This window comes from Microtus pennsylvanicus, chromosome 18, assembly GCF_037038515.1.
Source record: "Microtus pennsylvanicus isolate mMicPen1 chromosome 18, mMicPen1.hap1, whole genome shotgun sequence".
NCBI lineage: Eukaryota > Metazoa > Chordata > Mammalia > Rodentia > Cricetidae > Microtus > Microtus pennsylvanicus.
Window position 1 is genome coordinate 2,475,235 of NC_134596.1, and position 21,630 is coordinate 2,496,864.

At 52.8% G+C, this 21,630-nt stretch overlaps 2 protein-coding genes across 2 annotated transcripts in view; one reads left to right on the forward strand and one right to left on the reverse strand.

Moving 5' to 3' along the window:
* On the forward strand, positions 1-9,652 carry Garin5a (golgi associated RAB2 interactor 5A). The gene is given in 5 exon segments (XM_075953032.1): positions 1-438; positions 863-885; positions 887-1,042; positions 3,304-3,586; positions 4,138-9,652. Coding segments are annotated over 5 exon segments (864 nt in total). The 5' UTR covers positions 1-93; the 3' UTR covers positions 4,195-9,652.
* Mybpc2 (myosin binding protein C2) overlaps positions 4,607-21,630 on the reverse strand; it is a 24,669-nt gene continuing 7,645 nt past the window's right edge. The window contains exons 8-28 of the mRNA XM_075953023.1: positions 20,779-20,972; positions 19,958-20,090; positions 19,741-19,865; positions 19,547-19,652; positions 18,127-18,299; positions 16,851-17,016; positions 15,511-15,617; positions 15,161-15,190; positions 14,888-15,027; positions 12,761-12,920; positions 12,565-12,669; positions 11,636-11,824; positions 10,871-11,005; positions 9,777-9,944; positions 9,564-9,652; positions 8,964-9,159; positions 8,526-8,665; positions 8,055-8,214; positions 7,821-7,957; positions 6,388-6,574; positions 4,607-4,721 (exon numbers count right to left, since the gene is read on the reverse strand). Coding sequence (XP_075809138.1) covers positions 4,711-4,721; positions 6,388-6,574; positions 7,821-7,957; positions 8,055-8,214; positions 8,526-8,665; positions 8,964-9,159; positions 9,564-9,652; positions 9,777-9,944; positions 10,871-11,005; positions 11,636-11,824; positions 12,565-12,669; positions 12,761-12,920; positions 14,888-15,027; positions 15,161-15,190; positions 15,511-15,617; positions 16,851-17,016; positions 18,127-18,299; positions 19,547-19,652; positions 19,741-19,865; positions 19,958-20,090; positions 20,779-20,972 — 2,851 coding nt within the window. The 3' untranslated portion in view covers positions 4,607-4,710. The remainder of the gene's footprint in view (positions 4,722-6,387; positions 6,575-7,820; positions 7,958-8,054; positions 8,215-8,525; positions 8,666-8,963; positions 9,160-9,563; positions 9,653-9,776; positions 9,945-10,870; positions 11,006-11,635; positions 11,825-12,564; positions 12,670-12,760; positions 12,921-14,887; positions 15,028-15,160; positions 15,191-15,510; positions 15,618-16,850; positions 17,017-18,126; positions 18,300-19,546; positions 19,653-19,740; positions 19,866-19,957; positions 20,091-20,778; positions 20,973-21,630) is intronic.

Consider the following 21,630-nt stretch of genomic DNA (forward strand, 5'->3'; position numbering starts at 1 on the left):
GCTCATTGTGCTAGAATAGGCGCTAGGACCCCGCCCCTTACCTTTCTGGCCTTGACTCCACTCCGCGTCCCCACCCAGGGCCGGGGCGTGGCGATGAAGGGCCGCCGCAATCCTAAGCGGGCCCCCGGCGGACCTGGTGAGGCCGGGTCAGATGGACGGCAGGGCAGGGGAGGAGCCAGCCGGGCCCGGAGGGTTTGGCCCTGGTTAGGGAGCCTGGGGAGAATGGGGCCCGCAATGCGGAGGCCGCTGCCTCGCGTGCGCCCCCTGCCGGGGGACTCGTACCTGTCCTGGGGTGGATGCCAGCCCTTCGCCCCAGCAGACCGCCCCCTGGTTCCAGCTTACGCCCCGTGCCGCCCTGGGCGCCTGCAGCGCCACCTCCTGAGCGGCGAGTTCGACCAGCTGCGCGACTTCCCCATCTTTGAGAGCAACTTCGTGCAGGTGTGGAGCCCCGGAACTCCGCCCCTTTGTTTACGGAGCCCCAGCTCTGCGAACTGTGGCTGCCCCTCCATGATCCTTCGCCTTGTCGACCTCCCAAGTGTTCCACATAACCCCCGAACCCTCTCATATCGCCAAGCCTTTGTCTCAGTTTCATTGACTGCGCACACATGTGGTTCTTATCCTTTAATCCTAAAGTATCTGGACCACACCCTTCGTTTTTCTCTTGTGGTGCTGTGGATGGTACCCAGGCCTTGCTCTCGTTGGGCAGGAGCTCCACCGCTTCGCTACACCCACACAGCCCCGCACTAGGGGATTCTAGGCAGGTGCTATATACTGAGCCACATTCCCAGCCCCTGACCTGCTTTTCAACCCCCCCAGTTCTTGACCCTGTCAAGATTCCCAGCACCCCCCAGATCCTGTTCAGTTCTGTTCTCCATCTATCTATCCATCCTGCCTCTAACCTCTGGCCCCAGGTGACCCGGTTTGGAGAAGTCGCCAACAAGGTCACCATGGGGGTGGCAGCCTCTAGTCCAGCCCTGGAGCTGCCAGACCTGCTGCTGCTGGCTGGCCCTGACAAGGAGAACGGACGCCTACAGCTCCTCGGGTGACTGTCCTACCTGGTCCCAGACTCCTCCCACCTTACAGCCACCATTCTGCTGTCCAGGTTTGGGGGACCAAGAGCACCAATACGTGCCAGGCCTGTCTTCTCAGAAAGATGACAGGGAAGTTCACAAAGGTCAGAAGTTAGGCAAGATGAGGGAGGACAGTCCTCGGTGACACCACAGGGTAAGGACGGTGACAGTTTAGTACAATGCTTTCAGCTTTCCAGGTGCTCCTCAGTCCCCGAGAGATAAAGTCAGGATCAGAGCCCAGGCCTATGGCCCAGAGTACCACAGAGCAGGCCAGGAGCTGGGACTAGAACCTGAGGCCCCTCACAATCCTGGTCTCAAAGTACTGCGTTCAAGTTCACTGTTACACTCTGCTCCTCTCACTGAAAAGTTCACATGCAGAAATCAAGTACCACCAAGTACAAACCTCACACTCAGAACATCCCTTTTCCTAGCCTAGGCCCTACCCTGCTTGAGCCACAAACATTCCATGCTTGGAGTACATGTGCACACTCTGGTGTTCTTGTGGGACCTGCATCCTCTCCCATCATATCTCATTCGTGGAAGACAGCGAGGAAACAGAAAAAGCATGCCTAATGGCACAAACCTGACATCCCAGCTACTTGGGAGGTTGAGGCACAAGTTCAAGGCCAGCTTGAGATATAAGAGTGGCTTCTAGGCCAGCCTGGATAACTTAGTGAGACCTATGCCTCAAGATAAAAAGCAAAAAGGGATCACTAGGGGGTGACTCAGTAAAGGATTTTCAGGACAAGCATGAGGATCCGAGTTTGAATCCCCCACGGCCATGTCAAGAGCCTGGTACTAGCTAGTTATAGTGGCACACACCTCTAATCCCAGCACTCAGGAGGCAGAGGCAGGTGAGTCTCTGAGTTTAAGGCCAACCTGGTCTACAAGTTCCAGTCAGCCAGGGCCATATGAGACCTTCTCTCAAAAAAAGGCAGAAGGGGGAGGGTGTGTGCCTCAATACACCCAATTATCTCCTTACCCGAATATTACTCAAAGCAGTTTTCTGCCCTGGTAAACTGCACTGTTAACAACAACAATGTTTGAATATTAAATGCAAGCTTGGGGTCACCTGCTTGCAGCCAACAAAGTCTGTGAGACTGTCAGTAATCCCAGCCCTCAGGAGGTGGAGGCAGGAGGAACAAATGTTCAGAGCCAGGATGGCTAGTACAGCCAGTTCCACACCAACCTGGGCTACTGATAGCTTCCTCGTCAACAAAACAAAACAAACCCTGTTGGCAATTAGCCCCACCCCTACTCCAGGCTACTCCTGGAGCCAGGCTGAGCCAACTGGACTCGTCCAACTGTCCAACTCGTCCGTGTGGCTGGGTTTTTCTTGAACAAGTCAGCAACCCCAGAGCATGGGATCAAACCTCATTGTCTCCTCTGTGCTGTGCCTCGGTCTCCTCATCTGGAAGGTGGGGGTGGGGGGCAGTGTGCGGCAGGACAGTCCTTCCTATTTGTGTTTCGTGAAGCACCTGGCACAGTGGGAGCAGTGTGTGTCATCGACTGCTGTGACATTGAGGGGACATCCATTGTCCACTGAAGGACACAGGCTTTGTCCCATGACTTGGGGTCACCATGTAACAGGAAACGTGTTCTGTGTATCTGTGTGCATAGAAAGGAGGAGGTTGGACACATCAGGTGGCCCACCGCTAGCTCACAACCTTATTTGCACCCACCGCTGCGTGGCCTGGGTCACATTACTCAGTCCCTTGGGACAGTATCTTCCTTTTCTTTGGACCTTAAATCTAGCTGAAAACCTGAGCAATTTGTTTATTCAAATACTCGACAAGCATTCTTTCAGCCGTTCACCATATTAGGAAAAACAGGACTGGGCAAAATCAGGTCAGAGTTCAGAATCCAAGGAGCTCACGTTGTAGGGACCGGGGAAGAAACAGCATAGATAGAGAACATGGGGTGATGGAAACTATACCCCAAGCAGGGGCTTCTGGTCCCCAGGGAGGACCCAGCCTTGACTTTGGCTGGGCCAAACTAAGATGCCAAACAAAGTCCTCTGGTGGCCTGATGGGACTCTGGTGAAGGTGCAGTTGCGAGGATTTGGCAGTAGGACAGGCCCAGGATGAGAGAGAGACAGAGACAGAGGAGAGAGAGAGGGCCACCTTAGGCATTCCAGGGCCATCAAGAAGTGGGAGTCCCCGAAGGATCGCGACAGGGCTAGAAACACAAGGAGGTGTAAGAGGCCGCAACTGAGCCGTTCCTCTCCCGTCAGGCTGTTCCCCTTGCAATTCGTGCAGCTGTTTGTGCACGACGAGAGCCGCCAGCAGCTCAAGGTCAAGTTCCGCACTGGTCGTGCCTTCTACCTGCAACTGCGCGCACCGGCAGAGACCCGCGACCGCGAGTTCGGCCGCTGGGTGCGTCTGCTCTACCGTCTGCGCTTCCACTCGCCCGCCTGCGCCGTGCCCTTCACGCACGAGGACACCGCGCCTGAGGAGGAGGAGGAGGAGGTGGAAGAGGAGGAGGAGGAGGGCGAGGAGGGACAGCGGCCCCCGGAGGTGAGGGTGGGGCCGCGAGCCCAGGGATGTTGGGCCAGGAAGGATGGAGAGGGACCAGGTAGGCCTGCTGGGGCCTGGACTCTTGGGTTGGAGGGAGGAAGGCTGGACCCTGGATGCATGGGTTGAGGGAGGAGGGCTGAGGCCTGGACTCTTGGGTCTGAGGGAGAGCAACTAGGCCTGGATCCCTGGGCCTGAAAAAAGGTTACCATTTTCCTGCTTCTTAGGGGTTCTAAGGAGAAGGCGGCAGGGTCTGGCAGTAGAGTGGGAACTGTGTGGCTGGTGTTCCTAGCCCAACTGCCTGTAGGCTCCTAAGAAAGAGCACATAGCCCTCCCCCAGCCTCCTCTTGACACCAAGTGGGGTCTAGGAAGGGAGGCCTACTCATTGAAGGGGTGGGCTCAGACTGGCCACACAAGCCTAGTTCCCTGAAAGGGGAACAGGAGAGGCCAGTTCTGGAAGGTGAGGCCTCTTCCCAAGACATCCACAGACCTGCCTATCCCAATCTCAGACCCCCGTGCTGGTCCAGCTCTTAGATGGACGCTCTTCTCCTTAGCTCCAAGCCATAGAGGTAAGACTGGACCCGCAGGTCTCAGAACTCTGGGGACTCTGATTCACACCAGATCGCCAAAGAACCGGAGATGAAGCCAGCTCAGCTCAGAGCCAGACAGATGAAATTTTAAAGTTAATAAATGTCAGGCTCTTAAGAACGAACACCTAGGTCCTGGCTCTTTAATGCCACAGTCACCAAGGCAACAGGCTGCCCCAGGTCTTCCTCTAGCATGCTGTGTGCACATTGTGTCCTTGGTGCCCCGGCACCCACTTTCCCCAAGGCTTTTCCAGTTGCCTCCTTTTCCCTCTGGTGGAGATGAAACCCAGAGCCTCCCACATTCTAAGGAAGCACTCCACCAGTGGTATCTGATCTTTAAGGCTGCCTTGAGGTGGCCATCCCATACCCCAGAGTGATTAACCCCACCCACAAGCAGACAAGAACTGCAGATTCTGGAAGGATGGACACATGATAATTTGAGTAATAGTATTTTATCATCACGACCATTCTAGAAAGCTGACTGTCATTCCAAGGGTTGCAGAGCTGATGTCTGGGCTCTGTTGACTGTCCTGACAGCTGTCACTGTGGCACTGCGGGAGAAAGGAGAGATGGTTGGTGAGGCAGCGGGAGGTGGCTGCACCATGCCTTCCTACCCGCTCCCCAGACTCTATACTGCATGTATACATGTGACCAGCAGAGGGGGCAAGAGAGTGCCCATCCAACAACTGTCCCTGAACACCAGTGGAGAGCCGTGTCTCTCTCTCTCTCTCTCTCTCTCTCTCTCTCTCTCTCTCTCTCTCTCTCTCTCTCTCCCTCCCCCCACCCCCAGGGCTACATGTAGCCCCAGCTGGTCTCGAACTCAAATGTGTGACTGAGAGTGTCCTTGAACTCCTATCCTGCTTCCTTCTCCCAGGCACCGCTGTGTGTGGGGGTGGAACCCATGGCTTTACACTGAAGCCACATCTTCAGCCCCACACCTTTTTCTTTTCTTCTTTCTGAGAAGGGGCCTCATGTAGCCCTTTTGAGAAAGGGTCTCATGGCATCTAACTTCCTACAGATGAGGCTGGCCTCAAGTTCTTGATGACCCTGCTTCCAGCACCTACAACTAGGGCTACAGTTGTACTTTGCCGTGCCTGGCCATTTTATTTTGTATTTTGCGTTCTAAAATTTATTCATTTATTTTATGTCTGTGTTTGCCTGCTTGAGTTTATGTGATCCATGTGCATGCAAAAGCCCATGGAGGTCAGAAGAGGGCTTTGGAGCCCCTGGAATTTGGAACTACAGATGGTTGTGAGCCCCCATGTGAGACCAAATTCAGGTCCTCTGGGAGAGGAGCTGGTGATCTTAGCCCCCAGCCACCTCTCCAGCCCTTGTTTTTATATTTTATAGTATTTTGATAAGATCGTACTATGTAATTCAGGCTGATTTTGAGTTTGCTCTGTAGCACAGGCTGGTAGCAAACTCTTAAAATTCTCCTATCTCAGCTTCCTAAGTACTGGGTGACAGATGTGTACCACACCCCTGACAGTTTAATGTTGTTTTAAATCCCGCATGGGGACGTTCTGAGAAATTACCGGCTATCAGAAGTCAGAGGGAGCCTACAATGGGGGTACACCTGAGATGACTTAGTCACCCACAAAGAAGACTGCAATCCAGATCAACCTGAATCCAGAATGAGGCCACTGGGCCTGGGGAGTGATCCTTGAGGGGCTGGAGCCCCTGTCCCTGCTTCTTGGGGCCAGGCATATCAGCATGGTTGTGTCTCCAATCAAGCAGGGCCGGATATGCTAATGGATACTCTGGGAGACGGGGCTGCTTCCAGCAGTGTGTGTGGACTGAAGCCTCAGGAGGACAGTTCTCTCAGAGGATGGTTCAGAGTGTTCAGAGGCCCAGAGTAGGAATAAAATGTGACCACTGTGGCCCTACCATGGTACAGGATGTCTGGGACACAATGTGGATGAAAATGCAGGCCTCAGGCTGGAGTTAGGGACAGGGCTGAGATACAAGACAATAAATCCACACTGAAGAGACTGGGGTGTGTTGGGGAATTGGAGAGGGTCACTCAGCTCTGACTCCAGGGGCAAAGGGCAGGAGGCTGGGCGGGATTTGAGAGGTAGAAGGGGAAGCGTGGGCTGAGATTGGGGCTTCCCAACCCCAGGGCCTTTGCAGGACCCCCCCCTTCCTGCGGGGCATCCAGGTAGGTTTGTCAAGGGCCCTGGATGAGGGTCAGCCAGCGTGGGACCACTTCCTCCTCACCTCGGACATCCAGCCTGCACTCAGCCAGGGCCTCCCCCAGTTCATTAACGGCACGGCAGGAATAGGTCCCTGCATCGAAGGGCGAAGGTCGGCGGATATTCAGCGTCAGGATGCCCTGGTAGTTGGTTATGAGGAATTTGGGATCCTCGTGGATTTCCATCTTGTTCTTCATCCACACCACCTTCGGCTAGGGAAGGGAACCAGAGAGGAAACTGATTTACAGGGATCCCCTGAACAGAAGCCATGTCGCTACCTGGTTGGGGGGACTTGAACCAGTCATTTACTCTCTGACCCCCACTTTCTTCTTCTGTACAAACAAGTACATGACGCCTAGAGACCCTAGGGACCCCAGTTTGGCCACCATGATCACCTACCTTTCCTTCCCTGTGCTCCAGCATCCCGTACCCTGGAACTGTCTGTCTGTCCCGCCCTCCCCCTGCCAGTCACCTCCTGGACAGTCTCAGGACCTCCCGTATCTCTCTGCCATGTCTGTCGCCATTACAGTCTTACATCACCAGGGTCATCCTCGCCCCACCCCAGTGCAAACACAGCTTCTTTGTTCCATTTGCGAAGTACATACGAAATCCAGGGAAATATTTGTGGAATTAATGACGTACATCAGCAAATGGAATGAATGAATGAGCTGAGATAAATGAATCGACGCATGGTTAAATGAGACGGTGGGTGGATTTATGAATGAATGAATATTCCCAGACTCGGTGGTGCACACCTAGAATGCCAGACTCAGAAAGTGGGGGATCTAGGCTACATGAACCCTTGTCTGAAAAGGGAAAAATTATGAGGTCTGGAGAAATAGTTCAGCGGTTAGCGCTTGCTACTTTTCCAGAAGATCTGGGTTCAGTCCCAGCACCCATGCCGGGCAGCTCACAACTGCCTATAATTCCAGCTCCAGGGACTCTAATGCCCTCTCTGGCCTACAGGAGTACCACACACACAAGGTGCTCATACGTACACACACATATTTTAAGATTTTTTTTTAGAGACAAGAGTTTCTCCTTGAAGCCTGTCCTGGAACTCCCTCTATAGACCAAACTGACCTCAAACTCACAGAGATCTGCCTGCCTCTGCCTCTGCCTCTGCCTCCTGAGTGCTAGGATTAAAGGCGTGGGTCACTACAGTCCTGCTAAATTTTAAGGTGTTTTTAAAGAAGAGTGAACTTGAGAGTAGGTGACTGAGAAGAACCCCAAGAAGCTATGCAGGTGTAAGTGCCCCCCAGGGTTTCTAGGGAGTGGCACTGTTTTCAAACGGAACAGAGTTGGGCTGAATGGATGAGGTGTCCCTGGCAGTCACGAGGCAGAGAAGAGGCAGGAAGCTCAGACCTGCCTGACACTTGGCCTCCACCTGAGGAGCTGCTAGTGGAGTATTCGGAGGGGCATTGCTGCTAACGGTTTCCCCGGACCCCACCCTGGCACCTTTGGGTGGCCTCTGACGGCACAGTTGAGAGCTGCGGTATATCCTGCTACCACTACCCGGTCAGTCAGCGGTGTCAGGAACTTGGGGGCTGTTCGGAAATCATGCTCCTTGTATTCCAGTGGTTTTAAGGTGATTCCTAGGGAAGATGAGACACCCATAACGTGAGTCCCACCCCAAACCTAGCCAGGGGCCAACAGCCAGGAGTTACAGCTCAGCGCCAGGCAGCCCTGCACCTGTCTTGAGGATCCGCGCTGTGTTCTTGGAGACACCAGGTGAGTCACTGAGACCGCAGATGTTCTCGCTGAAGATTCGGAAATAGTACTCATTGCCCACGATGAGATCCGACACTGTACAGCTGGTGTGGCGATTGTGTTCGTAGACATTGAACCACTCCTGGAATGGGGACAAGGAGGGACCAGGAAAGGCCGGCACGTGGGCCACACGTGAGTAGAGACTTAGGAGAGCCGGGGCAGAAGCAGCAGTCTGTCTTCTGAACCCAGCCCACTCCCACTCGACACACGTGAGTAGAGACGCAGGAGAGGCGGGGCGGAAGCAGCGGTCTGTCTTCTAAACCCAGCCCACTCCCACTCGCAGCCACCGGGTCTCCTAGCCTCAGTTTCCCAGCTGTGAAACAGGAAGCTCAGCTCCGCTCTACCAAGGCCACCAGCATTTTCCCAGCCTCCGAGGCCCCTCTGTCCCCTCACCATGGTTTTTTTGTCAGCCTTCTGGACAAAGTAGCCTGTGACCTCACTGTTCCCGTCGTCCTTTGGCGGCTGCCACTCCACCAGCGCATTTGTGCCCCACACCTCCTTCACCATCACGTTCTCCGGTGGCCCTGCCTTTTCTAGAAGGAGGGTTGGGGGTCACACACCATCCGAGGGGCCCTGGTGCCTGGCACTGCTCCTTCCTTCCCCTCCTGACTTTTTTTTTCTTTTTTCTTTTTGACTCGTTGTAGCCCAGGCTGGTCTCAAACCCACTTGTATATCTCAAGATTGGGTGATCTTCCCGCTGCCACATGGGCACACACCACTACACTTCGTTTGCCCAGCGCTGCAGATGGAACCCTTCCTTGCGCCACCTTCCACCCTTCCTGTTTCAAACCCCCCTCTTCTCCCATTCCTCCCCAGGCTCCAGCCTCGCACCCACGACCCGGATGCGGATGGTAGCAGTGTCCTTCATGTTCTCAATTTGCACATTCAGCTCATATTCTCCAGAGTCAGAGCGAGCCGCCTGGCGCACGAAGAACACCGTGTCGAAGTCACTGGTGCGCACATTCACACGGGAGGTATCCAAGGGAGCCCCACCCTTGGTCCACACCACCTGAGGCCGGGGCTTGCCCTGTAGGACAGAATAAATGTCAGGTGAGTGGGCTCTTCAGGCCGAAGAGCATGGTTAGGAGACAGATGCATCACTGCATCCGCGACCTGATAGCATCCTGGGCTTGTACCCAATCCTACTCCAGGCTCTGACCCCTGCCAGCTCTGGCCCTGACTCTGTTTGACCCCAACCCTATCTCTGACTTCCACCCTGACCCCAGCCGTATCCTTGACCCCCAGCTCTGACCCTGGCTCTGACAAACAATGGTATTGGCCCTGAACCTGACCCTGTTCATAGCCCAGTCCCCAACCCCAACCCTGGCCCTGACCCTGATTCCAGTTCTGACCCTGACCCTGATCTCAACTCCAACCCTGGCCCTGTTCATAACCTCACCCCAGCACCCACACTGACCCCAACTTAAGTACCTGGAAGGGGATAACAAGGTTGATGGCTTCCCCCACTTTGCGGATATAGGTCTGCCGCAGGTGGCGGGGGAGGCGGATCTTGGGTTGCTCTGAGGGTGTGAACAGAGGGGATTGGTGTTGGGCTGGAAATCGCTTCAGGGGGATGATGACATCATCTGGGGGACCCTGAGTAGAGCCTCAGGGGTGCTGAGTCAGGGACTGGGTGTCACTCACCCACAATCTCCCTAATGGTGACTGGCTGAAGGAGGGTGGCTGGTTCACTGCGCCCCGCAATGTTGATCCCGACAACCCGGAAGAGGATCCTGGCTCCAGTTGGAAGATCCTTGACAGTGAAGCCACACCGTTCCACGGGTTCCTTGTTAGCAGGGACCCATTCCTCAGCTGGGGAGAGGAGTCACATATGGACCTGGGCCTTCTACACTGCTTTCCTCCCTGTCCCCCACAAACCCCATCACAACGAGGACTCAGTGAACCCCGGCATAAGTGGCAGCCCTGGTCAAGCCTTCCTGGAGGACCACACCCATTCCATCGTGGACATTGTGACCCACATTTCAAGATCAAGGAAACCGGGGGTCCCGGCTATTTGAAATCACACAGCTCGAGCCTGATGCAAGAAATTGCCGGGGTAGGAGAGTGGAGTGGTGGCCTGCTGGAAAATGGAGCAGGGAATGCTGGGAAGAAGCTGATATGAACAACATCACTTTCCTGTGTGACCTGATGCGATGGTCACAGTTCCAGGTCAAGATGAAGGTTCTGAGTCATAGAGACCAAAACCACACAGGCTGCCGTAAGTGGGTAGGGCTGTGGCTGCTCGATTACTGATATGGCTGAGCAGGCAGAGTCAGCGTGGAGTCCTGACTGACGGATGAGCAATGCATACAAGACATTCTGTAGCCAGGACTGTGAACTGCACGGCGGTGTGTGTGTGTGTGTGTGTGTGTGTGTGTGTGTGTGCCTGCCAGTGTGCATATACATAGGCGGGTAAATGAACATTTGAGTGTGAGTACATGGCTTTAAGGAGTGTGTGTGCACTAGTGTGAATGTACATGCCAATGTGGGTGTACGCAAGCGCTTGAGTGTGACTGTGAGTGTGGGGGGTACGCAGCAGAGGTGGGGATGGGGACGGCAGTTACACAGCTGGTTGGGAAGGAAGAAGAGCGGGAAGGAGGTAGAGGAAAATACTAGAGAGGGAGGAGTCATTGCTTCACAGAGGTAGCAGAGGAAGGGAAGGCCTGAGGGGTCCAGACTGTCCCAGGCACTATGCGAACCCCCATGCAACTCCCAACACAGGGCCAAGTACCACTTACAGCCCTCCAGGCAGTACTCCACCAGGTAGCCATCGATGCCACCAGCGCCAATCCTGTCTGGGGGCCTCCACTTGAGTGTGGTGGTGGTGTCTGTCACATCCTCCACTATGAGGTGCTGGGGTGCACTTGTGGGGGCTGCAGGGATCCAAAGAGAGGGGACCAGGAGCCAGTGAAGAAGCAGAAATCAGGAAGAGAGGGCAGGGGTCAGAGGCTAGTATCACTGCGATGGGTCAAAAATCAGTGATCAGGAAAGGGCATGAGGGAGATAAAATTAAAAACAGAATCCAGCGGGGTGGTGTACACTTTCAGTCCTAGCCTGGGGAGGAGGCAGCAGGAGGATCTCTGGGGGTTCAAGGCCAGCCTGACCTACAGAGCGAGTTCCAGACCAGCTAGTACTACAGAGAGAACCTGCTTCAAAAAGACCAAAAAAAAAAAAAAAAAAAAAAAGAGGCAGGGGTACTAGGGCTGTAACTCAGAGGTAAAATGCCTACCTAGAATCTGCCAGTGAGAGGCTGGGGGTGTGGCTCAGTAGTAGAGCCGATGTCTAGAATACCTCAGTGAGAGGCTGAAGTTTTGTGCATGGTCCTAGATTCTATCTCCAGCACCATACACACACACACACACATACACACACACACACACACACACACACACACACACACACACGAGTTTCAAGCTCTGTGGGTCAAAGGTCAGGTATGAGATTGGAGATGGGTGTGGGGCAGAGTCAGTGGGAGGGGTAGGGGGAGGGACAAGCCATTGTACCAATGGGCATGAAGGGCTTGGTGTTCATGCTGGGCTGTGAGACACCAATGGCATTGACAGCGAAGACCCGCATCTCATAGAGGACACCCTCTATCATCTTTGTGGACTCGTAGGTGGTTTCAGTGAAGACTTCAAAGTTGAGCTTCATCCAGCGCTGGGAGCCTTTCTTCTTCCGCTCCATCAAGTACCCTGTGGCTCCCCAAGCAGAAGGGTTTGGGGGTTGTAATGAGATCTAGTGTCACATAGAAAGGATCAAACAACCCACGTCAAACTGACTCTCGGCTTCCCAGAGCCTTCTGGGGGCCAAGATCACAGAAATCCCCAGGCTGTGAGACCGGTCATTAGGGAACAATGAACCCTGGGAAAGGTTAATGGGGTCAAAGTAAGAAAGATGGAAATCTGGCTGGGCATGGTGGCATACACCTTTAACCCCAACACTCAGGAGGCAGAGTCAAGCTGATACCTCTGAGTTTGAGGCCAGCCTGGGATCTCAAAGACAGATCTCAAAAGAGGGTCAGGATGGGGGCTGGAGATGAGACTCGGTCAATAGTGCTTGCACTAGTATGAGGGCCTGAGTTTGGATCCATGGCACCCACATAAAAGCTGGCTGGAGTATGCGCTCGTGATCTCACGGCTGGAGACAGAAAGTTCCTTTAGCCAGTCAGTCTAGCCTAACAGGTGAGCTCTAGGTTCAGTGAGAGAACCGATCTCAAAAAATAAGGTGGAGAGAGTGGTGGAGGAGGGCGCTCAAGGTGGACCCGAGCTCCGCATGCACGGGTGCACACACGTCAGAAGAAATCATGGAAACCCAGATCCCGAGAACTTAGTTCTTGCAGGAGACCCACAACGAAGCTATGGGCTCGGGTGAAAGAAGAATCAAAGGTTAGGAAGCACAGAAGTCACAGGGACACTGGTCCATGGATGCTGACCAGTCACGGGCTGTCCTCCATCATACTTGGGTGGCTCCCAGACCAGAATGGCCCAGTCTTCTCCAACTGAGGTGACACGAACGGCCTCTGGAGGGTCAGGAACATCTGGGTGGGAGTGAGGGACAGTAAGAGTCTGGGGTACTTTCGAAGCTTCAGTGAGCCACCCCGTGCATCATCCGCCTTGGCCCCTGCTTACCCACAACCCGCAAGAAAATGGAGGCCACATCTTCACCCGCAGGGTTGGTGACTTTGATGGTATATCGGCCCTCATCTGCCCGTTCTGCGCTCTCGATCACAAAGCTGCTGCAGTCTGGCCTCTGCTCAATGTGTATCCTGCCCTCCGTCGCTGTGAACACCTGGACAGGGCCACCCAGCAGCCAGGCATGCCTCAGGACCTCACTATGGCCACGCGTGAGTTCTGACTCGGAGAGCCCACCCTGACTTTCCTCATTCATCCTTCCTGTCCCCACACACCCACCTTCACTAAGCAAGGTCTTGTTCCCAAGACACACAACCTGACACTGCTTTTTCTTTCTAAAACAGATTTCTCTTGTAATGTAGATGGCCATTAAACTTTCTCTGTAGTCAAGGATGGTCTGGAGCTCCTGTTCTTCCTGCCTCTACCTCCCAAGAGCAGAGATGGCATCTGTGAACCGCCATGTCTGATCCGTGCAGTACTGGGGTAAAATCTAGGGGGAGAGCCCTGCCTGGAATTCCAACCACTCCAGCTGTGTCTCAAGTCTCCTTGTACTCTTTTTTTTTTTTAATTTTTATACATTGATGTAAGGGAGTCAGATCCCCTGGAACTAGAGTTACAGACAGTTGTGAGCTGCCATGTGGGCGCTGGGAATTGAACCCAGGTCCTCTGAAAGAGCAGCCAGTGCTCTTAACAGCTGAGCCATCTCACCAGCCTACCTCCTCTTACTCTTAAGACCACCTGAAAGTCATCCACTTCTTCCAGGAAATGTTTTGTATGCTCCTAGCTCAAAGTGACTTCACATTCCTACAGTTCCTGCTCTCTGACCCCCATATCTCAGTCTTGGCCATCTTGAGAAGCTTGCATCACCTCCCCCAAAGGACTGCATCTGGTGAGGGTGGAACCTTTAGTGGATAGCTGTAGGGAAGAGTGGATAAACATGGGGCCATGCTGTCCATGTTCCAGAAGAGAGGACCTCGGTGCTGCTACAGTTTGGATGCTACAGTTTGGTTACCCAAAGACCCATGTCCTGAAGGCTTGTCCCAGTTCATCACATTACTGGGAAGAAGTGGAGCCTTTAAGTGATGGAACCTAAAGCCCGAAGGTGATGGTGAATGCCTTTGATCCCAGGAGAGGCAGGCAGATCTCTATGAGGCCATCCTGGTCTACAGAGCAAGTTCTGGGATAGCCAGGGCCACACAGAGAAACCCTGTCTTGAAAAAAAGTGATGGGGCCTATCAAGAGGACACCTGGTCATTGGTAAGGGGGGGGTGCCATTGAAGAGGATATTGGGGCCCTGGACCCTTCCTCTCTGTGTGCTCCCGCCATTATGAGGTGAGCATCTTGCCACCACAGTGTTTAACCTGGCCACAGATCCAAGGGAGAGGAACACTGAACCAGGAACCACATATGTAGTGTGTATATACATAGATAGATGGATGGATGGATAGAAGGAACGGATGGATGGATGGATGCACAGACAAGCAGACAGAGATAGCTCTGGTATTGATTACATTAATTGAAAGCTAACACAGGAGAACTGAAAATCCCGCTTCCCTGGGACCAGGACAGAAAAGTCAAAGCAGTTTTTTGATGAAAGGATGAATCAGTGATGGTAGTTGGATAGGTGGGTGGACTTTTTGGGGGAGTGAGTGGTGCAGGTTGGGTAGGTGAGTGATGGATAGATGGATGGATGAATAGGTGGTGGGTGGATGGATTGTATAGTGATAGATGCAATTGGATAATGAGTGGGTGGGTTGTGGGTGGAGGGATGGGTAGATGTGTGGATGAATGGGTGGATGGATGGATAAATGATGAGTGGGTGGGTGGGTGAGTGGCGGGTGGGTGGTGGGTAGAAGAGTTACTGAAGAGATGGATGAACCGGTCAGTCTTGACTAACTAACTAACCAGCTGTTGGAGGAAAAGATCAATGAATGGGGTATGCACCGTGTGTTGGATCCATCCATGCCTGTGTAGACAATACATCCTGCAGTGTTCAGAACTGCTCCACACAGAAAGACGACATCCTCATTCTATAGTGAATGAAACTGAAGCTCGGAGAGGAAAAGCCACTTGCCTGAAGCCACTGAGCAGGGCTGGGGGAGAAGGACCAGGGCAGAAACCTACCTCATCTCCCTTTAGCCAGGTGGCAACGGGAGGAGGCTCCCCTGTGATAGCCACATCCAACCGCAGCTTGTTTCCAGCCACGACAACAATGGAGTTATCCGAGGTCTTCCCTGAGCAGTCCAGGTGGATCTTTGGGGGCTCTGGAGGCACAAAACTGGCGTTGGGTACCTGGCTTCCCAATACCACCATAGGGCACCCAGAGAAGCAACATTCCAAGTCCAGACGCAGCCCTGCTCCCTCAGACATGAGTCACACTGGCCACGCGGCTCTTACCTTGCTTGGGTACATACTCCACTTTGATTTCTGAAAGGACAAGGAGTTGGAATGGTTAGGGCTAAACTCTCATGTCCCTCCCTCATCTTCCCTTCATAATCGAGAGGCAGAGGGCAGAATCTGAAAGAAACCCTGAGTGTGTGGTCCCAGGGGAGGGACAGATTCCCAAACCGCCCCTATCCCCATGGATACTCATCACCATGTACCATGCCCTGAACATCTCACTGACTGTATCCATGGATCCCATCATAAAACTAGACATCTTAATCCTGCAGGGAGAAATGCTGGGATCTTGGAGGCCTGGGAGGGTGGGTTCTCTGTCCCTAGTAGAAAAGGAAGGCTGTCTCTACCCAGGAAGTTGAGCTTGGCTGAGAGGGACAGGGCATAACCATCAGGCACGAATGTGTAGTCTCCCTCATCCTCTGGGCGGACATCATCAATCACCAGCTTGTGGAATCTAGAATGCAGAAAGGGGGTGGGTGGGGTCAGGCCAGATCACTGCAGACTCATCTGTGAATGCCAACACGAGAGATGCGGATCCCGGGGTCCACCTCAGGTGTCATCCCTCTGGCACCATGTGCATTTTATCCTTAAGATTTATTTTGTAAGCCGGGCGGTGGTGGCGCACGCCTTTAATCAAAGCGCTCAGGAGGCAGAGGAGGCGGATCTCTGTGAGTTCTAGACCAGCCTGGTCTACAAGAACTAGTTCCAGGACAGGCTCCAAAGCCACAGAAAAACCCTGTCTTGAAAAAAAAAGATTTATTTTATATATGTATGCATGTTTGCCTTCATGTTTATATGTGCACCGTGTGTGCAGTACCTACAGAAGAAGGCACTGGATTCCCTGGAACTGGATTTACAGATGGTTGTGAGCCACCATGTGGGTGCTGGGAATTGAACCTGGGTCCTCTGCAAGAGCAGTCAATGCTTCTCTCCAGCCCTTCTCCACTTTAAGACAGGGCCTCTCACTGGAACCAGGGTCCCATCAATTAAGCTAGGCTATCTGCCAGCAAACTCCAAGGATCCTCCTGTCTCCCTCCCCAGTGCCCAGTGGGATTAGGGGCACACACCACCATGCCCAGATTGTAAGTGAGTGTTGGGAATTGAACTCGTGTCCTCATGTTTGCACAGCTACTCTTTTTACTGGAGGTTTTGTGATGTTCTGGCCTGAGCTTAAATCCCACTTCCTAGCTGTGTGATTTTGGGTGAGCTACTGGGCCTCTCTGCCTCTGTTTCTTCATCCACAAACAGAGAAATGATGGCACCATCTCAAGAGCTGTGAAACATCTGGGGTGGACCTGGCTCCCAGGAAGGTGTCCGTCAGCAGCAAGACTGGCTGCCGTCATTATCAAGGCTACCAGTAGCTATGGTTCCCTACGAAACACCGAGCCAAACAGCTGGCATGAAGATACCTAGGGGGATGCAGCGCTGGGCTGGAGTCGTGGCTCTCAGGCACTGAGCAGATGAGCAGGTATTTATCTCAGGTGTTCACATCCTGCCTGCTGACTTCTGACCGCTTGCTTTCCTGTACGTCTCAAATACGGTCCTAGCTGTCCCCCTGCCTGCACCAGATGTCTCAGCCTGTTCCCAACCAACACGCAGACTCAGATTACAATTCTTCTTCCAACAAACCAGTGCGTGTGTTACACGGCCATGCAGCTGATACATGGCTCCTTGCCCTGAGCCTCACCTGCCCACATGGGAGATGGTGATCCTCTTGCTGGGCCGCACCTCCACCCCATTCTTGTACCACTTGCCCGTCACCTTCTCATCAGACACTTCGCACTTGAACACAGCCTGTTCTGCGGCCTTCACTGTCAGGTCTGCGATGTCCTGCAGGACCTCCAGTTGCTTCTCTGCATAGAAACAAAGAGGGTGGGAACTGGCGGCTCTAATCGGGTCACAAACACTAGAGAGCACCCACTGCATGTGAACGCTGTTCTCGGATAGAGCTATGAGTGAGCCCCCAACTACTTGCTGGACATGGAGGATCCTGCTCTAGTGGGGAAGGGGAACAAAGAGATTCCAGGATTAGGAGGCAAATGCTGCAGAGAACACTGGGAGCCTCCCAGAAAGAGTGTAAGGTAGGCAGGGCCATGCTCAGGGGTGGAGCCCCTGCCTAGGATCCCCCGGTGAGAGATTAGGGTACAGTTCAGTGGTGGAGTTCCTGGCTAGTGTGCCCTGATAAGATGTAATTTATCTTCCCAATATTTTACTCAAAAGGTGTTTACACACAGAATCCCTGGGTAAGGAGAGCTAATTGTCTATGTGAATGTGTGAGTCTGTGTGAATGTGTTGTGAGTGTGTGAGTATATATGTATGTGTGTGTATGTGTGAGTGTGTGAGTATGTGAGTGTGTGAGTTTGTGTGAGTGTGTGCATGTATGTATGTGTGTGTGAGTGCGAATGTGTGTGAGTGTGCTAAGTATGTGAGTGTATGTGTGTGTGAGAGTGTGTGAATGTGTGTGAGTGTGCATGTGTGTGTGTGTGTGTGTGCGTGATCATGCTTGTCATCTCCTCTCCCTCTCTCCTTTTCTCTTCCCTTCCCTGTGTGACAGCATCATCTGAGGACTGATCTCAGCAGTCTGTCCCTGTGAGTCAGCGCAGCGTGCACGTTCCCTTGTTTAATTGGCCACATAGAGAAAAGCTTATTTATTTCACTGTAAATGACAGATTTTTGTTTTTCTTTGTTTTACGTTTCTTTCTTACACAAGGTCCTATAACCCTTCTCTGGCCCGCTTTCTCCCAGGGGTGGCATTTTATGTAACAAGGAGCTGATATACAAACTCGGACATTCACAGGGTCCTCTCATGCCTACCAAAACACACCTCGTTTGCAGCAGGACACACTGTGTGTCACGTGTGGGGAATGGGGGCAGATGTTACCAGCCTGAGCACAAGCTGGAGAATCTGGCCAGATGGGGTGGGAGAGGAGGCGCAGCTCTTCCAGGACTCCGAGAAGTCGTACCTTCTACAATGAGTTCAGCCTCACATTGGCCGCCGTTGGTGATGACTTGATAGCGGCCCCCATCCTCCTGAGTCACATCAGAGTAGATGAGGATGTGACGTTTCCCATCCTTCTTGAAGCGGTAGCGTGCCTTGTAGGAGTCCTCCCGTGTCAACTCCACACCATCCTTCATCCTGGGTGGGTGGAAGGCAGGTCAATGAGGTGGAAGAATAGATCATAGATAGACCAGGGATGGGCGGGCATGCGGTTGGTTTAGATGGAGAATGAGTGGGTGGAGGGGTAAGGAATGGGTGGGTGAAGGAAGGAAGGATGGGTTAAAGGTGATAGGTGAATGGCTGAATGAATCAATGGAAATGAGGCTGGGTTGGGGGATGGATGAAGAAATGAACAGAAGAAGTTATAAATAGGTAAAAAGATTGATGGTAGATGGGCAAGATGGACAAGTGATGAATGGATGGAATGGGGGGAAGGAATAGAGGGATGATGGATGGGTGGATGGATGGATGGATGATGGGTGGATGGATGGATGGATGATGGATGGGTGGATGGATGGATGGATGGATGGATGGATGATGGATGGCTGGGTGGATGGATGGGTAGATGGATGGATGATGGATGGCTGGGTGGATGGATGGGTAGATGGATGGATGATGGATGGGTGGATGGATGAATGGATGGATGGATGGATGGGTGGGTGGGTGGATGGATGGATGGATGATGGATGTGTGGGTGGAGGGATGGATGGATGGATGGATGAATAGGTGGATGGATGATGGATGGGTGGGTGGATGGGTGGGAGGGTGGGTGGATGGGTGGGTGGGTGGGTGGAGGGATGATGGATGGATAGGTGGATGATGGATGGATGGATGGATGATGGATGGATGGATGGGTGGATGGATGGATGATGGATGGGTGGGTGGAGGGATGATGGGTGGATGGATGGATGGGTGGATGGATGATGCATGAGTGGGTGGAGGGATGATGGGTGGATGGATGGATGGATGAATAGGTGGATGGATGAATAGGTGGATGGATGGGTGGGTGGGTGGATGTATGAGTGGATGGGTGGGTGGGTGGGTGGAGGGATGATGGATGGATGGGTGGAATGGAATGAAGGGCTAGTAATGATTGGGTGGAAGGATGATGGATGGATAGGTGGAATGGAATGAAGGGCTGGTAATGATTGGGTGGAAGGATGATGGTGAATGGATTATAGAAGGATACATGGATAAAATGCATGGCTAGAGGTATGGTAGACAGAATGATGGTGGGTGGATGAGAAAAGATGAGTAAAGGGGGATTTGAAGACATTAACTGAGGTCTCAGGTGCCCCCTGAACAAAAATCAGAACCTCCTAGGAAGTTTTGGGTCTGCTAGAGACCAGGGCTGAGGTGAAGAACCTGAAGGCAGCTGTGCTCACCACATGACCTGTGCACCCTCTTCAGACACCTCTACCGACATTTCCACTCGGTCACCCACAAACACCTGCTGGTCTTCCAGTGGGGTGACGATCAGGATTGGAGGCTCTATGGAGTGAGAGAGAGGAAGCCAGCAGTCTCAGGACCCACTCGATCCCCTCCCTCCGTCCCCAGACTCAGGTGGAGCCAGCCCCACCTTTGACAAAGAGTTCGGTGAAGCACTTCTCATCCTTGACTGCCACCTCGTACGCAGCATCGTCTGCCAGCGTGCACTTGTTGATGGTGAGAATTCGTTTCTTCCCCACATTCTCAAACACATACCTGGTGTGAGAGCCAACAGGGAAGGTGGGAACCCATGCTTACTTCTGGACATTCACGGCAGACCGCCCGTGCAGCAGTTCCCCTGATCATACTTGAGGCTTGGCTTGATCTCCTGGCCATTCTTGAACCACTTGAGAGGAAGGTCTGGATCACTGATCTCCACCACCAGCTTGATCTTGTTGCCTCTGTCTACTTGGTAGGCTGGGTCCAACTTCTTAGTAAAGGCTAGGGATGGAGGGATGACCACAGGGTAGAGGGAGGACCAGAGGATACAGAGATGACCAGTGTCAAAGACAGAAGACCAGGGAGTAGAAAAAAGTGATGTGGGACTCTTCTGTTTTGTGATGACTTCATTGGTTAAATAAAGAAACTGCCTTGGCCCTTTAATAGGACAGAAAATTAGGTAGGCGGAGTAAACAGAACAGAATGCTGGGAGAAAGAAGCCTAGTCAGTCAGTTGCCATGATTCTCCTCTCCGAGGCAGACACAGGTTAGGATCTTACCGGTAAGCTACCACCTCGTGGTGGTACACAGATTATTAGAAATGGGTTAAAGCAAGATGTGAGAGTTAGCCAGTAAAAGGCTAAAACTAATGGGCCAAGCAGTGTTTAAAAGAATACAGTTTCCATGTAATTATTTCGGGGCATTAGCTAGCCAGGCAGCTGGGAGCCAGGCAGAATGCAGCCCGCCGTTCCTCCTACTACAGAAAAGAGTTTCTTTTTGCCCTGATCATCTCCAGAGGAGCCAGGTCTTCCTCCCAGACCTTGGTCTCTCCCATGTCAAGTCTGGAGGCCTCCTGTGGACTTAGAGACCTTTGAGAGTGAGGCCCACCACTTGTCCTGGATCCGGGATACAGATGTCCCCAGTGTTGGGGGACTCCAGGACAATCCCATCTCCCTCGGGTCAATGCTGACCTGCACTCTTCTTGACCTCCACCTTGGCCTTCTTGAGGCGCTTCAGCATGCCCCGGAGATCAGTGATGCCATACTGGAAGGCGATCTTCTCATACTCGCTCTTCTTGGCCCCTTTCAGGAGCTCCCAAATCTCTGGGGGAATGCCCAGATCATCATCATCTTTCTTCTTCTTCTTCTCCTCCTCAACTACTTCCCTGGGGGAGCAGGGACACAGTAATGAGGTGGCTAAGGTGCCCCACCCCCACAATCAGTTACCTGTAACTCTGAGCCTTGTTCTTTCCCACTTGGGTTATTGGCCAAGCATCTTCTTTCCCCCTTTTATCCACTCATCTAGCCACACCTCAATTATCCAGCCCTCACCCACACATCAATCATCTATCCCCACATCTATCCATCCATACACCCTCTAATTTATTCACCTATACATCCCTGAATTCTGCACATTCACCTGGATACCCATCCACTTATCCATTATTCACCCTTCTCCCATTTATCATCCATCCATCTCTCCTTCCACTTTCCCTTCCCTCAATAAATCCATCTCTCCATTTATTTATCCACTACCCACATATCTATTCACTATCAGTTCATCCACCTATCCAGTTGTCCAGGTATCCTACCGTCCATCTGAACACTCACTCACTCATCCTTCCCTCCCTACCTCCCCCATCATCTGTCCATTCATCTAACCATAAAGCACCCATTCGTTTATCACCCCGTCATCCTTCCCGCTCTTCCTCACTTCTCTCCCCACTCATCCATCTTCTATCCATCCAATCCCCACTACCCTTCTGTCCACATATCTTCATCAACCCACCCATTCACCTAACCAAGTAAACAGCTACCCTTAAT